This window comes from Microcaecilia unicolor, chromosome 3 (assembly GCF_901765095.1).
Source record: "Microcaecilia unicolor chromosome 3, aMicUni1.1, whole genome shotgun sequence".
In the NCBI taxonomy this organism is placed as follows: Eukaryota; Metazoa; Chordata; class Amphibia; order Gymnophiona; family Siphonopidae; genus Microcaecilia; species Microcaecilia unicolor.
Window position 1 is genome coordinate 235,217,419 of NC_044033.1, and position 17,670 is coordinate 235,235,088.

General features: G+C 44.1%; 1 protein-coding gene across 1 annotated transcript in view; it reads left to right on the top strand.

The window, feature by feature from the left end:
* The window catches only part of LOC115464443 (vomeronasal type-2 receptor 26-like), a 47,927-nt gene that overhangs the window by 15,684 nt on the left and 14,573 nt on the right, over positions 1 to 17,670 (top strand). The window contains exons 3-4 of the mRNA XM_030194823.1: positions 10,155 to 10,943; positions 14,079 to 14,306. Coding sequence (XP_030050683.1) covers positions 10,155 to 10,943; positions 14,079 to 14,306 — 1,017 coding nt within the window. The remainder of the gene's footprint in view (positions 1 to 10,154; positions 10,944 to 14,078; positions 14,307 to 17,670) is intronic.

Sequence of the window (17,670 nt, forward strand, 5' to 3'; positions counted from 1 at the left end):
CAGTTTATAGAATACGTGTAGCAGGCCGCCACGACTAAAATTTAGGAGCAGCCATTTATACCAACTAAAACCTGATGTTATTTAGGTGCAGATTGGGCATATTCTGTAACACTGGCATAATTTTTAGGAATGCCTATGCCCCTCCCATTGCCATGTCCCCTTTTGAGATCTGCACAATCCAATTTGTGCAGATCACTTTATATAATATACTTTTACCAATCTGCGGGAAAAAAGGGCCCCGTGCTAGCGACGATGGCCGTTTTTCTCACGCACCAGGGCCATTTTTTGCACAGCCGGTAAAAGCCCCAAAAAATGGCCATGCAGTGAGATAACTCTTACCACTTGGCCATGTGGTGGGGAGCTGCTACCGCCACTTACTGAGGTGGCGCTAAGGGCTCCTGCTCTAACCCGGTGGAAATCAGGCATGATTACCGCCAGGTTACCGCTGCATAAGCCATTTCTGGGGTTTTCTTTTTCCACCAGAAATGAAGTACGCTCAGGGCAGGACTACCACCAGCAGCTGCATTGGGCCGGTGGTAGTCCCAGAAGAGCGAGCGGAAAGCCCACGTTGGACTTACTGCTACTCTATAAAAGGCCCCTTAGTGAGCTATTTGCGTAAATCATAATCATTGCCAATTAGTACTAATAATTGCTTATTAATATCTAATTATCAGCGCTGATTGGCTTGTTAACCAATTAAGTTCCACATGCAAATTAGCTACATGTGCTGATTTGCGTGTGGAACTTTAGTCACTGTTTATAGAATCTGAAGGTTTGTGCTGTGATGAACGCATAGCAGCCTTTTCTTCCATATCCAAGAGTCTTAGAAGATCAATTACGTAAACTAGATGCTAAACCATTGCATGCATAAATGTTTATAATATATTTTGAACCAAATGGTAAGTGAACACAAAAAGTCCCATGAAAAATAAAACAAACCAAAAAGTGGGAAATGGACGAGGACTAGGCAAACCACAGGTTCAATATGTCACATTTATTCCATAAAACATAAAATATCGAGACTCGACACGGCACTGTGTTTTGGCATACAGGATGCCTGCCTCAGGCGTCTGATGGTGCGATAATGAGAATAAGATTGTGTAAATGTGACTTGTTGAAACTGTGGTTTACGTAGCCCTCTTCCGTTTCCCACTTTTTTTATTTGTTGTAGAATATATTTGTACACATAACCCATATAAAATCATCTATGGGGCTGCCCCGGATTACATGCTCCCTTTGATCGACCTTCCGCCTAGAAATGCCAACCCTGCTGCTCGGTCCTATCTCCACCTCCATTTTCCGAATTGTAAGGGTGTCAAGTACAAGAAAATCTTTGCCTCGTCCTTCCCTTATTGGAGTCCCAAACACTGGAACTCGCTACCTCGTCACCTTAAAACTCAAGTGGACCATGCCCTTTTTAAGAAGTTGTTAAAGACATTCCTCTTTGCTAAGACTTACCCCCCAACTTACCATGTTGATTGATGCATCCCTTGTCCCTTACCCTGCCTAGTTCACGCCGTTAGTTTCTCCTCCCCTATTTGCTTCTTTTATGCTTGCCTAAGCTTTTAACTTTGTACTCTTATTTAATTCTCTGTAAGCCACATTGCGCCTTCATGAGTGGGAAAATGTGGGATATAAGTAACCCATAAATAAATAAATAAATAAATATACATGCCAGCAAGGTGCCTAAGCATTATTCTGCAAAAAATCTGCTTAAATTACATAGTGCATATTTGTAAGGTAGATGTACACAGCGAGGAGCATGGGTGGGATATAAGTGGGGCTTCCATTTCTGCACAGAACTGACAATATTGTAACACAAGTAGGCACACACAGTTACACAAGCTCTAGGGCTGGTGTAAATTTGGGCACCTAAATGTTAGGCAGGGCCAGCCTTAATCAGAGGTGACAGTGCAGCTTTACAGGGTCCCACCCTCCTAGAGAGGGGGAGAAGACTGCTGCTATTCTCCACACAGAGGCATCTCTCCTGCACACACTCCCCCCGAACTCGCCTGTACAATTCAGCATCTCTCCCTCTCTTCTAATCCTTCATCTACCTTACAATTTGTCTCCTGCCATCTTCAGAATGTTGCTAGCATCGGGGAGCGGCACTGATTGTCATACGCTGCCTACATTCTGCTCCGGAGCCTTCCCTCTGACCTGTTCTTCCCCCTTTGATGCAACTTCCAGTTTCCATAGGGTTGGAATAGGTCAGAGGGAAGGTTCTGGAGCAGCTGCAGGCAGCATAGTCCACGGTAGAATGGAGTGGATGAGTGGCCTAAAGGTTAGTGCAGCAGGCTGCGGACCTTACGGTCAGCAGTGGGTTGAAATCCTGAGGAACCAGGTTCCATTTCCTCTGTAGCACTTAGCCCTACATTCTCCCAAGTACAATATATAATTTAGATAGTGAGCTCATTAGGACAATGCAAAGTACCTGTAATAGAAATTGTAAATCGCATGAAGGGGCATAATTGAAAGGGGCGGCCAAGTTTTCTTGAGGACGTCCTCGCAGGATGTCCTGGCGAAGGGGCGGGGAAACCCGTATTATCGAAACAAGATGGGCGTTTGATAATACGGTTGGGGACACCCAAATCACGAAATTTAGGCCGACCTTAGAGATGGCTGTCCTTAGAGGTGGTCATCCCCGATTTTTGGCGATAATGGAAACCAAGGACACCCATCTCAGAAACGACCAAATCCAAGCCCTTTGGTCATGGGAGGAGCCAGCATTCGTAGTGCACTGGTCCCCCTGACATGCCAAGACACCAATCGGGCACCCTAGGGGGCACTGCAGTGGACTTCATAAATTGCTCCCAGGTGCAGAGCTCCCTTATCTTGGGTGCTGAGCCCCCCAAAACCCACTCCCCACAACTGTACACCACTACCATAGCCCTTATGGGTGAAGGGGGCACCTGTATGTGGGTACAGTGGGTTTGTGGTGGGTTTTGAAGGGCTCACATTTACCACCACAAGTATAACAGGTAGGGGGGGATGGGCCTGGGTCTGCCTGCCTGAAGTGCACTGCACCCACTAATACTGCTCCAGGGACCTGCATACTGCTGTCATGGAGAAGGGTATGATATTTGAGGCTGGCATAGAGGCTGTAAAAAATATTTAAAATTTTTTTAAGGGTGGGAGGGGGTTAGTGAACACTGGTGCAGTAAGGGGAGGTCATCCCCGATTCCCTCCGGTGGTCATCTGGTCATTTAGGGCACATTTTTGTGGCTTGGTCGTAAGAAATAAAGGACCAGGTAAAGTCGTCCAAGTGTTCGTCAGGGACGCCCTTCTTTTTTCCATTATCGGTCGAGAATGCCCATGTGTTAGGCACGCCCCAGTCCTGCCTTCGCTACGCCTCCGACATGCCCCCGTGAACTTTGGTCGTCCTGGCGACGGAAAGCAGTTGAGGATGGCCAAAATCGGCTTTCGATTATGCCGATTTGGGTGACCCTGTGAGGATGCCCATCTTGCGATTTGTGTCGAAAGATGGACGCCCTTCTCTTTCGAAATTAAGGCTGATCACCTCAGGAATCACTTGCAGTATATCAAGTGCTGAAATTACATAAATACATTTAGGCACATCCACTTATGCCAGGTCACTGCAGCACCTTAGCAACAAACAAGGACACATCAGTATCCATGAAGAAAGGAAAGAGGTTGTATAGCACAACAAGTATATTCAGCATACCATATTCTGAGTTAAGTAACAACAAATCCTGAAAACAATAAGGGCATAAACAACAAAAATTAACAAAAACAAATAAACAGCCTTTTAAAAAAAGAAAAGACTTCAAGTAATAACTTAAAATTTTTTTAATTAAATTATAAATCATTGTATTATAACTGAATATAAGAATATACCATAGGAGAATATTACATAAAACAAAACAGAAATTAGGTATAAGTACATAAGTATTGCAATACTGGGACAGACCAAAGGTTCATCAAGCCCAGAATCCTGTTTCCAACTGTGGTCAATCCAAGTCACAAGTACTTGGCAAAATCCCTAAACAATACAATACATTTTATGCTGCGCATCCTAGAAATAAGCAGTGGATTTTCCCCAAGTCATTTTAATAATGCCTTATGGACTTTTCTTTTAGGAAGCTATCCAAACCTTTTATAAATTCCGCTAAGCTAACTGCTTTTACCACATTCTCTGGCAATGAATTCCACTAGCCCCCCTAGTCCTAGTATTTTTGGAAAGAGTAAACAATCGATTCACATCTATATTCCATTCCACTCATTATTTTAAAGACCTCTATGAGTATCAAGTCCACATTATAGAAAACAACCTGAACTTGAAAAGAAAAAGAAAACTATTTAATAAGATATTATTAGTCTAATCGTCCCTAACCAACAGGCATAATTCTAAATTACTGGAATCCTAATAAACAATCTCTTCCTGATAACAATAAAGAAAATACATTAGTTTATCACTTCCCTATCCTGCAGGAAAATTTACAACTGCATAGCATCAAAAATACATACTTATTACCTTGATAACAAATTAAACATTTACAAGGAAATTTAAGGAAACATGTCCCACTAATTGGCAAGACTTTAACTTTTAATTGCAAAAAAGATTTCCTCTTAAGCTGAGTTGATCTAGAAACATCTTGAAGCATACAAATTACCTACATAAGTACATAAGTAATGCCACACTGGCAAAATACCAAGGGTCCATCAAGCCCAGCATCCTGTCCACGACAACGGCCAATCCAGGCCAAGGGCACCTGGCAAGCTTCCCAAACGTACAAACATTCTATACATGTTATTCCTGGAATTGTGGATTTTTCCCAAGTCCATTTAGTAGCGGTTTATGGACTTGTCCTTTAGGAAACCATCTAACCGTCTAAGTGGAGGAGTGGCCTAGTGGTTAGGGTGGTGGACTTTGGTCCTGAGGAACTGCGTTCAATTCCCACTTCAGGCACAGGCAGCTCCTTGTGACTCTGGGCAAGTCACTTAACCCTCCATTGCCCCAGGTACAAATAAGTACCTGTATACAATATGTAAGCTGCATTGAGCCTGCCATGAGTGGAAAAGCACAGGGTACAAATGTAACAAAAATAAATAAAATAACCCCTTTTAAAACTCTGTCAAGCTAACCACCTTCACCACGTTCTCCGGCAACAAATTCCAGAGATTAATTACGCGTTGGGTGAAGAAAACTTTTCTCCGATTTGTTTTAAATTTACTTCACTGTAGTTTCATCGCATGCCCCCTAGTCCTAGTATTCTTGGAAAGCGTGAACAGACACTTCACATCCACCTGTTCCACTCCACTCATTATTTTATATACCTCTATCATGTCTCCCCTCAGCTTTCTCTTCTCCAAGCTGAAAAGCCCTAGCCTCCTTAGTCTTTCTTCATAGGAAAGTCTTCCCATCCCCGCTATCATTTTAGTCACCCTTCGCTGCACCTTTTCCAATTCCACTATATCTTTCTTGAGATGCGGTGACCAGAATTGAACACAATACTCAAGGCGCGGTCGCACCATGGAGCGATATAAAGGCATTATAACATCCTCACACCTGTTTTCCAAACTTTTCCTAATAATACCCAACATTGTATTTGCTTTTCGAGCTGCAGCAGCACACTGAGCAGAAGGTTTCAGTGTATTATTGCCGACAACACCTGCCCTCAAAAAAGAAGTTGTTTGGTTGGGGGGGGGGGAGGGAGCTTTCAATATCTCCAATTTAAATTATTCAGACTACAAAGTGACTGTGTCCTACAATCTTTCTGATAAAACTGTTGACTCTATTATATCTCATCTAACAAAAACAAACAAACAAAAAAAACCCTGTCCTTTCACTTGTTGAGGGTCTGTCGTCTCTAAACCTTTCTATCCTATTGCCTATAACTTCCAATTGTTGTTGCATTGTGATTTCATAATTTTATGCTGGTAGTTTCTTATTTGAACTGTGTTGCACTTCTGTGCCAGTGATTTCATATTTTTATGCTGCAATTGTCTTAAAGGAACTCTCTAGAACTGTGTTTTGTACCTGTGCCAAGTGACTTAATCCAATTAACTTGGTTACACAAGATTTGGTGACACTGGTTCTGGTATCTGTCTTAAAGTTGTGTTTATTAGAATTGGGTTTTGAATCTTCAGTGCCAGAGACCTAATTAAATCAATTTGGTTACATAGCACCTAGTGACTCATACCTTGGGAGGAGGGGCAATTTGTATACAACCAGTGGCGTAGCTAGGGGGGGGGGCATAGGGGGAGCAGTTGGTCCCCCAAACAGACTTTTAGAAAAAATGGCGCCTATGCGTCGCTGCCGCTACATGCCAATATCGTTCTCTACCTCCGTCCTCTCACCTCCCTTGCGAGCTTCTCCTGTCTCTTCTGCCTCTCCCATCCGCGTGGCCATTTTTACAGCCCTGAAGCGTTCTCCGTCCGGCACTGGCGATTCAGATTGTCAGCCTTCTTGCCAGCGTCAGGGCCTCTCCTCACGTGCGTCCCGCCTACCGTAATGCAACGTCGTATTTTCCGCAGAGGTGGGACGTGCCTGAGGAGAGGCCCTGGCGCTGGCAGAAGGCTATCTGAATTGCCGGTGCCAGAGGGAGAACGCTTCAGGGCACTGAAAATGACCACGTGGACTGTAGAGAGGCTGCGGGCAAAACACGAAAGATGTAAGACTCGGGGGGGGGGGGGGGTGGAGAAGGGAGAAAGAGCTGCCCAAAGAGGATTTAATAGACAGGAGTGGAAGTGAGCCTATCTAGTCCATTGTAAGCAAGGAAGCCGGTTTGGTTAATCTGTTTCCACTTTTCCGCGCAGCCGTCATTGCCGTTCACTCGAAACAAAGCAAGCAAACTTATGAGCTGCTGCCTCCACCTTGTCATATTTTATCGTTGGTCCATCTGTAGCAAGTCTAAAGCTGTTTCAGTTAGATAGGCAGTGCCTTTAAAGCGGGAGGAGAAAAGAAATATCAATTGAATATCACTATAACAGCTTCAAAAAATATTGTAGCTGGTAGAAACCGCAATTATAAACTATAGGTTCAGTTGAGCTCATTTTTCTTCACTGTTCTATACAATACAGATGCCCAGATTTCAGTGAAGATATCCTGTTTCCTGATGGGTTCATCTTAACAGTTGTTGTAATCTGCCTTGGGAAGCTTGGTGTTTTAAAGGTGATAGAATATATTGAAATTAAATGGAAGTAGAATTAAACTCTCCTTTCATTGGGGCACATGGAATCACATCATCTATTTTGTAGAACGTTCTTTTAGATACACAAATGGATTTGAAAGTGTTTTGAAAGTGTTTCAGGGGCAAGTGGTTTTATAAGTCAAAATAAAAAGAAATATTTTGTTTCATCAGATCTCTTTTGTTTAAACAGAAATGGGCTATAAACCCCTAATGCAGTCCATTGGTTTTCTTATATTTTTTGCTTGTGATGACTGTGCCAAAACTGAAAACTCTTATCTCTATCTGGTCGATAATAAAGGAATACTATCCACCCTAAAAAGTTGTTTTGTGACTGTGCATGAGGAATTGTGATATTGAATAAATAAATGTATATTTGTGTCCATAGTCTTGCATCCTACGTTTAGATAATCCTTTCAATAAATCCAGTTAATCATTTAACATTAGTGGAACATAGCCACAGAGGCATGGTATGGTCGCGTTTTTAATAATGGTAATACTAGGGCCCATCTAAGGAACAGGTTATTTTGAGTTAGTCTTCACTGGACCAAACATGCTTTCCTTGTGCCATCACCATCCAGCAGGATAGGCAGTGGAGGATAAAGGATTTTTTTTACACATTTATATCACACATTATCCCAAGCAAAGTCGGATTAAATGTGGCTTACATTTGAAAGTACAAATACCTGTTTTGTAAAAGGTACATTTTTTTTCAATTTTTATTTTGCAAAGTACAGGAGAAAATGCATTTCCGTCTCTTTTTTTTTTACCAGTATTGCACTGTTTATAGAGTCTGGCTTCCTTGGGCAGAGAGGAGGAGGTCTCTATTTCAATTTGTGTTGTTTTTTTTCTTTTGTGGCTCCCTATTCTGTATTAGATTGTTATCGTGGAATGTTGTCACAATTTAGGTTTCTGCCAGGTGCTTGTGACCTGGGTTGGCCACTGTTGGAAACAGAATAATGGGCTAGGTGGACCATTGGTCTGACCGGGTATGGCTACTCTAATGTTAACGAGGTGTCTAGCAGTGGAATAAATGTGTATGCTAGGTAGTTAAGAAGACAGATTGCCTGCTCTGGACAGTCCAGGGACCTCTTCTGCATCCTGCCTCCTCATGTAACTTACTGCTTCCTTGTAGGCAAGACGCAACAGAGACAGCCTGTATTAATCAGCGCCTGCAACAGCCCTTGAGCAACAACACAGACACTGCTGTCTAGCTGACCCCAACCAGCGCCTATTTTATAAAAGTCTGCTCCCCCTGAGATCAAAACCTGGCTATGCTTCTGTATACAACTGTGTAGCAGGGGCGTAGCCACGGGTAGGCCTGGACTGGCCCAGGCCCAGCCACTTTTGCTCAAGGCCCGCCCAGCCTCTTCTGCCCGCTCTCCCCGTCCGCGTGGTCTGCTCACTTTTACTGCCCTGAAGCGCCGTTCTCCTTCCAGCACCGGCGATTCCCATAGCCAGCCTTCTGCCAGCGCGTGTCGTCAGGGCCTTTTCTCAGGCGCGTCCCGCCTACTCTGTAACTTCCTGCGTCCCACCTTTGCGGAAAACAGAAGGCCGGCTCTGACGAGCACTTGACCAGCTTTACTTGCTCCATTTTAGTTTTAGGACCAAGCCTGAAAAAAGTGCCCCAACTGACAAGATGACCACCGGAGGGAATCGGGGATCACCTCCCCTTACTCCCCCAATGGTCACCAACCCCCTCCCACCCAAAAAAAAATTTTTTTAACATTTTTGTGCCAGCCTCAAATGTCATACCCAGCTCCATCACAGCACTATGCAGGTCCCTGGAACAGTTTTTAGTGGGTACTGCAGTGCACTTCAGGCAGGCGGACCCAGGCCCATCCCCACCTACCTGTTACACTTGTGGTGGTAAATGGGAGCCCTCCAAACCCACCCGAAACCTATTGTACCCACATCTAGGTGCCCCCTGTTACCCTTTAATGGCTATGGTAGTGTTGTACAGTTGTGGGTAGTGGGTTTGGGGGCGGGGTTGAGGGGCTCAGCACCCAAGGTAAGGGAGCTAGGCACCTGGGAGCAATTTGTGAAGTTCACTGCAGTGCCCCCTATGGTGCCCGGTTGGTGTCCTGGCATGTGAGGGGGACCACTGCACTATAAATGCTGGCTCCTCCCATGACCAAAGGGCCTGGATTTGGCTGGGTTTGAGATGGCCGCCATTAGTTTCCATTATCGGCGAAAACCAATGGCGGCCATCTCTAACGCTGGCGATCTCTAAGTGCGGCACAAATGTTAAGATTTGGCCAGCCCCGACTGTATTATCGAAATGAAAGATGGACGGCCATCTTGTTTTGATAATGTGGTTGGGTATGCCTCTTTATGGGGCCGGCCCCGTTTGATTATGCCCCTCCACGTTACTTAAATCTAATAGAGCATGTGTCAGACCCTAAGGAGGGCACCGACGTGCAGCCCTACTCTCAGACTCCAGGGAAGCATCCTCCCCCAATGTAGACAGCAGTACCATATGGGTTGATGTCAACTTTGACACCCATCAAGACACTGGCATCAAAGATCGCTCCACAGGTAGAATGTTTAAAACTAACATCCACCCTTTAGCAGCAATTTTGAGAAACATAAGCTGCAGGACAGGAACGAAGGTGTTCCTGCCTTTTTAGAAGAAGTGAATAAATGGAGGGCCTGTGAGGTTTGAAGGGCCTGAAGAAGGTCCCAGGGCGGGGCTCATATTTTAGAATTTCAGCAGTAGCACCAATAGCGACAGGTCAATTGAGAAAAGGTGACTTTAAGGGGAAAAAAGCATATAAAATGAAAATTAATGAAAAAGACAAAAACCACAGACATTGCTCTGCTGTGTCTCACTGACAGCACAGTACTGCTTTTCTGATACTTCATACTAAATGGCTTTGTCATACAATACTTTTTCTACTCTACTCTGTACAGTATAATTATTAAGTATAAATATTTGATATATGAATGAAATGTAAACTTACAACTAAGATGGTGATGAATTCAATCTTTTATTTTCAACAGATCAATTACATCTCAGGGAATCTTGTCATGAGCGACACAGTTAAGTTTCCTTATTTCTACCGGACTGTCCCCAGTGACCTTCACCTCTGTGCTGGGATAGTTAAATTATTGAAACATTTTGGCTGGACTTGGGTCGGTGTCATTGCTTGCACTGATGAAAACAGCGTGAGGGCTGTGCAGATCCTGAAAGAAGGGATTGAGCAGAGTGGAGGTTGCATTGAATTCATAGAAACCATCAGTCAGTCCACTTTTCTCATGGTTCAAGATATAGCTAATATTCGCAACACCATTATTACATCTTCAATTAAAGTGATTATTTTATATTGTAATAGAGACCACACAGAGTTTGTAAGATATACACCCATTTTGGAAGCACTTGGAAAGGTCTGGATCATCACAGCTGAAAGCTTATTTACCTCACCCTCATACTATGATGACAGAATAAGCCTCTTAGGTTTCACTGCGCAAAAGAAGAATATTCCAAGCTTTCATAAATTTCTTCGTGAGGTGAATCCTGCTTTATTTCCAACTGATTCATTGACAGAGGAATGGTGGAAGGACCTTTGTAACAACCGATGCCCCAAGAGCATCCAAAGATCCTGCAGCAGTGATGAAACATCTAACTACCTCTCACACTGTGACATCCCAATACTTGGGAACAGTTATAATATATACAATGCCGTGTATGGTCTGGCACATGCACTGCATGACATGATCACTTCTAGTTCAGAAAATACCACCCTGTGGAGTGGAAAATGTGAGAGTGTTTTGGATTTTTTACCATGGAAGGTAATATCCTTTGATGGAGGAATGTTATTTTCAGAAAGAAGTGATGGTCTGTAATTGCAGGATGCAGTGAAGTCTCTATACTCACACAGATGCTTCCTGCCCACCATCAGAGATATGCACTGATGAAAAGGGTGGTGGAAGCGTGAAATGGCCTCTTGGTGGAGGTCGTGAAGTCGAAGACTGTGTCAGAATTTAAGAAAGCGTGTGGCAAGCATGTGGGATCCCTTAGGAAAAGGAAGAGTTGGTGGTTATAGAGAATGGGCAGACTGGATGGGCCATTTGACCTTTATCTGCCATCATGTTTCTATGATTCTTTGGGCACCCATAAAATATCTCTCTATATATAATAATCTTCATTTTTGGGTGTCCACATCCCTCATGCTTTCCAGGACTCTAGAGCCCCACACTAAACAACAGTTTTATACTCCAAACATAAGATGAACCACTAGTCTCAATGTAAAACAACTAGGTTGATCCAAGGAAACCAGAATGTGGACAGACCACAGGGTCCTCATAAGTACATAAGTATTGCCATACTGGGAAAGACCAAAGGTCCATCGAGCCCAGCATCCTGTTTCTAACAGTTGCCAATCCAGGTCACAAATACCCGGCAAGATCCCAAAATGTACAAAACATTTTATACTGCTTATCCCTCATTCTCCACTTGTTGCTGCATCATCCTTTACCATCCTCTGTCTGTGTCCCGATGATTGCATGCGCTGTAGCATTTCCCCTGCTTCTTACACCGACATGCGTTGGTCCCTCTACAGTGAACTCTCAAATCCAATGTGTATATCAACACAAATTTTATGTTCACTTTTACCAGTTGTACAAATATAGGATGTAATTCCTTTTGTTGGTGATAACCTGGGTTGAGTAGTCCTGGCATATTAGCACTCATTTATTCTCATAATGCCAATCATTCTTCCTGTTTTTCTATATAAACATCAGGAGCCTATTATGGGTATAATTGAATATTTTTGATATGACTACTCTGGGTCTAATCACATTGGGGCCAATATTCAGACAGTGGGAGGGAGCCCAGCTAACTCCTCTGGTAAGCAGTCAGCCTGGTTTTCAATATCCAGTGCATTTTTAGCCGGTTTAAAGTTAACCAGCTACATTAATATTCAAAGATAGCCGGTAATCTTTAAATCTACTAAAGATGTACTGGCTATTTAAGTGGCTCAATGTGGCTATTTGCTATAGCTGGATATGAATTGAATATTTAGGGATGGCTGGCAATATCGTGAGATATAGCTGGATATCTCCTAGGTGTTAACCAGGAATATTCAGCGGGGGATGGCTAGTCTTATGGGCCCTTTTTCTAAGCCGCGTAGGCGTGTACATACATCCTACATGTGTCAATTTTGAATTACCGCCTGGCTACAGCATAGCCTGGGCAGTGATTTCTTTTTCTACACGTGACCATTAGGTGCGCCGTAAAATATATTTTATTTTCCAGCGTGTGTCGCTAACTGGGTGGTAATCAGCATTGTATAAGCATAGACCATTACTGCCCGGTTAACGCGTGAGACCTTACCGCTAGGTCATTGGGTGGCGGTAAGGTCTCAGGCCCAAAATGGACATGCGCCAATTTTTATTTAGCTGTGCATCCATTTTTGGCCAGGTGAGCTGAAAATGGACCTGCGTGCATCCAATACATGCGTATATACCCACGTATGCCACTTTTTGGCTCACCTTAGTAAATGGACTCAGTATATTTGAAAAGATTAAACAAGATCCTGCTCGGTTAAATCATCTGTGCTGAGTTATATGCTGATATTCAGTGGCTGCTGAATATCAGGAACTAAAATCACCAAAGCCAAAACCTGCAAATCAGTCCTACCTTTGGCCAGTTCAAATTAGTCAGTTACCCCCGGATTCTATATAGCACATCTAAAGATCGGTGCCGAAATCGGCATGGATTCTATAACAATGCACGTAATTTAACAAGCTTAGGGGCCCTTCTACTAAGGTGTGTAGACACGTATGTGCATACAATGTGTGTCAAATTAGAACTACCACCCGGCTACCTCGTGCCCTGAGTGGTAATTCTAATTTTGATCTGTGCCCAAATCGTGCAACAGAAAATAATTTCTATTGCCTACTCTGTGGTGCTAACTGGGCAATAATACCGCCCAGTTAAAACATGGGACCTTACTGCTAAGTCTATTGATTACTTTTAAAAGTGAACTAACATGGCTACCACATCTCTCTACTCATTATTCTAGTAAACAAAGGAAACAGAATGCAGAAATGGGGTGGAAGGAAACAAGTTCCAAGACTCACAGGAATATAATCCAAACAACTTTATTCATAAAAAGCAACCAAAAAAGCCACAAAGTGGTGAAGAGGTAGCCCAAAAGACCCTACACGGGCTGTGTTTTGGCACTTAGCCTTCTTCAGGGGTCACCTGGGTTAAAAAAAACTTCACAACTTCTGGAGTGAAGAAATGAAAATATCTGAACAGCATCTGCACAGCATCACGGAATGTCTGCCCGGCATGCTGGGATGCTGGGATACAGATAGGCCCAGGGGGGCATACCAAGACCGGGAGGGGAGGTATTGAGGAGATGTTTTGGGGTGGTTGGGAGCTTCAAATGGCAGCAGGTTGGGAGAGGGAGAGTGAAGACGATGGGCAGCTTTATGGTCTTTAGAGGGGACATTTTTTTTAAAAAGGTTAAGTGGGCCTTAGCTGATTATAGTCTGGAAATTATATAAGCTCGGGGGCCAGCCCCACAGAAATTAGCCCTCAATAGTCAACGCTGGTACCTTGAAATGGCTCAACATTGAATATCAGGGGCTAATCTAGCTGGTGACCTTTAGCAAAACGATGACCACCACCAGCTGAATATCATGGGGATTTTATTTTCCAGTGTTAAAGTACATACATAAATTTGCTTTGTATATAGTTATAGATATAGTTATAGCTATAAATATAGGTAGAGATAAATAGATAGAAAGATGACCATGTACATGTGTCTGGAATAATTTTACAGATAATATCCCTTATATGATGCTGCTTTGAAATGAAAGCCCATCCCTACAGTAAAGAGCAGATTGCAAGTGCTTGGCATTAGGAGTGTATCCCTGCAGTGAGCTCACTAATAAAAATGTTTTGCTTTCCATTAGCTTCATCATTATCTGAAGAACCTTCATTTTAAGAACGTTCTAGGTGAGGAAATCTTTTTTGATGAGAATGGTGATCTTGCCATTGGATATGATATTATAAGCACAGTCTATCTGTCTGATGGGACACGGAGTCATGAAATTGTTGGAAGTTATAACCCTTATGCTTCATCAGGGAAAGGCTTCACCATCAATGAGAAGGCGATTGTGTTGGAGGACTTATTCAGCAAGGTCAGATGTAAGCTGGGAACTACATTGATGATGTGTTCCATTGCCTAGTAGATGCCACAGGGGCATTGTGGATAATCTCTGAAGCCCTACTGTCATTCTTTAAATGCTTACTGACCATACAGCATGACTGAAATTGGTGTAACCATGACCACAAATGACTGTTAAAGTTGTTAACACAGAGTTTTGTGTGTTTGTGGTCAGCCATCTCTTGCACCATAAACTGCTTACAGTCAGGTGCGGGGCTGGAAGGTAAACCCAGATTGGATTTCTCAACAGCAGGTGTCTTACAAGGGGGCTGTGAATGTCATGGTGAAGTGGGAGCTCTGGGATTTTTTTGGATCTGAGCGAACAAACTATCTGTGGTGCTCCAATAACGAATGCACCAGAGTGCACATTTTCAAGATCTTCATCAATGCACCCCAGTTTATTGCTGCTAATTTTGAGATAATAATAATAATAATAATAATAATAATAATAATAATAATAAAATATATTTATAACCCATATTATAATAAAATTCAAAGCGAGAAACATAATTACATAGATAATAACACATTACAATGACGCACCATGAGACAGATCAGGTTGTTACATGATTTTTGTTTTGAGGGAGTAGTTTAAAGTGACCTCAAGGTATTATTAGTCCCCTTTACCGATGACACAGGAAAAATACCATTTCAGATTTTTTGTTGATGTTTAGGTTTCAGTGAAATGTACTGGCCAGAGCAAGAAACCAATATCAGCTGCATACAATATCTTAATATTAATCCCCTAGGTATCAGGATTAGGAACCTGGGGCAGCCAGTAAATAATATCTATTGGTTTTCTTTTTATGTATCTTCATTTACCTGTTATCTATGATAATTTTTTTTTCATGCAGTTTTGTATGTTTTTTTTTTTAATTGGAATTTTTAATCGTATTACATTAGGAACACAAAAGAGAAAAAAATGCAATTTACAAGAAAACTGACAAACCATAAAGGGAAAAAAAACCTTAGGCCATGTCAAGGTAAATCCTGAAAACATTATCAAAAATATAACAGGAAAAATTCAATTAATTTCAAATATGCAGCTAAAAATCCCATCACATTATAGACCCATATCCTACTCCTAAACACAAAGAAATAATCTTATAATGGAACATTATCACTCAAAACATTCTTCAAATGGTAATGGTCAAACAGATATATTGTTTGCCTTGCCAGTAAATTAAACTTTTACAATGGAACCTTGAAAAAAAAAGGTTCCACCCACTTGAGAAACTTTTGATTTCAACTGAGGAAATAATTTTCTCCTGAGCTGTGTGGCCCTAGCCAAGTCAGGAAACAATAAAAGTTTTTGACTTTGGTATGTTCTACTTTGATGTCTAACTCCCTCCCTCCCAGCTGCAAGGCCCCATTCCCTCCCCCTCCCCTCCCAGCTGCAAGGCCCCCCACCCTCCCTCCTTCCCTGCCAGCTCCAAGGCTCCCCTCCGTCCCTCCCTCCCAGCTCCAAAGCCTCCCTCCCCTCCTCCTCTCTCCTCCCCTCCCAGCTCCAAGGCCCCCCACCCTCCCTCCCAGTTCCAAGGCCCCATTCCCTCCCAGCTCCAAGGGCTCCCCTCCGTCCCTCCCTCCCAGCCAGCCAGCTCCAAGGCCCCCCTCTGTCCATCCCTCCCAGCTCCAAGGCCCCCCTCCCTTCTGACCTCCCATGTCCAGCATCCTCCTTCCTTCCCTGCCAGCTCCAAGGCCCTCTGTCCCTCCCTACCAGCTCCAAGACCCCCCGCCCGCCCTCCCTCCCTCCCAGTTCCAAGGCCCCTCCTCCCTCCAAGCTCCAAGGCCCTCCCTCCGTCCCTCCCTCCCAGCCAGCTCCAAGACCCCCTCCCTCCCAGCTCCAAGGCTCCCCTCTGTCCATCCCTCCCAGCTCCAAGGCCACCCTCCTTCTGAGACCTCCCATGTCCAGCATTTCTCCTGCCCTCCCCTCCCTCCCCCCAAGGTCACCGCTGCCCCTCCCCCCAGAAGGCCGCCGCCCCCTCCCCCTCCATCTGGGCCGGGCCCTCTCCTCTCCATTAAACGTACAGCGCCTCACCTCTGAAACTGCAGCAGGCAGATCGCCTCCCATCGGCCTTCCTTCCCTGCCTGTGTCCCGCCCTCGTGTGACGTGACGTTGGCGAGGGCGGGACACAGGCAGGGAAGGAAGGCCGAAGGGAGCTGATCTGCCTGCTGCAGTTTCGGCACTGTAAGTTCAATGGAGAAGAGAGGGCCCGACCCGGGTGGAGGGGGGGGGGGGCGGCGGCGACCTGGGGGGGGGAGCGGTAGCGACCTCGGCGGTTCTCTCCCTCCCCTTCCGTGTGGTGCACTCCTCAGCGCAGTTTCCCTCTCTGTTCCGTCATCACATCTTGATGCGGGGGAGGGACAGAGAGGGAAGTCTCTACTGTGCATTTGCAGGTGAGTCAGTCACTTGCCATTTATATGTTTGATGAGACACGTGGAGGGGTATTTTCAAAAGAAACATCTAAGTTGGCTAGGAAAAGTATATTTTCGAAAAAAGATGGACGTCCATCTTTCATTTTGAAAATACCAAGGACGTCCTTAGAGTTGGACGTCCTTGAGTTTTGACAATTTTCGAAACCACATGTCAAAAACGTCCAAATGCAAGCCATTTGGACGTGGGAGGAGCCAGAATTTCTAATGCACTGGTCCCCTTGACATGCCAGGACAGCAATTGGGCACACTAGGGGGCACTGCAATGGACTTCATAAAATGCTCCAAGGTACATGCCTCCCTTACCTTATGTGCTGAGCCCCCCCAAAACTCCCCCCAAATCCACTATTTCTAACTGTGCACCACTACCATAGCCCTTACAGGTGAAGGGGGCACCTATATGTGGGTACAGATGGTTTCTGGTGGGTTTTAGAGGGCTCGCTGTTTCCTCCACAAATGTAACAGGTGGAGGGGGGTATGGGCCTGGGTCTGCCTCTCTGAAGTGCACTGCATCCACTAAAACTGCTCCAGGGACCTGTATGCACTATCCTGGACCTGAGTATGACATCTGAGGTTGGCATAGAGGCTGGCACGTATGATTTGTTTTGAGGATGGGAGGGGGTTAGTGACCACTGGGGGAGTAAGGGGAGGTCACCGCAATTTATTTATTTATTTATTTATTGTATTTGTACCCCACATTTTCCCACCTTTTTGCAGGCTCAATGTGGCTTACAGAGTATGGAAATGAAAACGTAGTTACATGATTTAAGAAAACAGTCGATCATAAGCTGAGATGAAAGAGGAATTTAGTTGGAAAGGTGTTAGGTAAGGTCGTGTGAGAGGTGTTTTTGGTGTACTTGGGTGGTTTAAGGAATGATTTGTTTCATTGAGTGTGACTTTTGTAG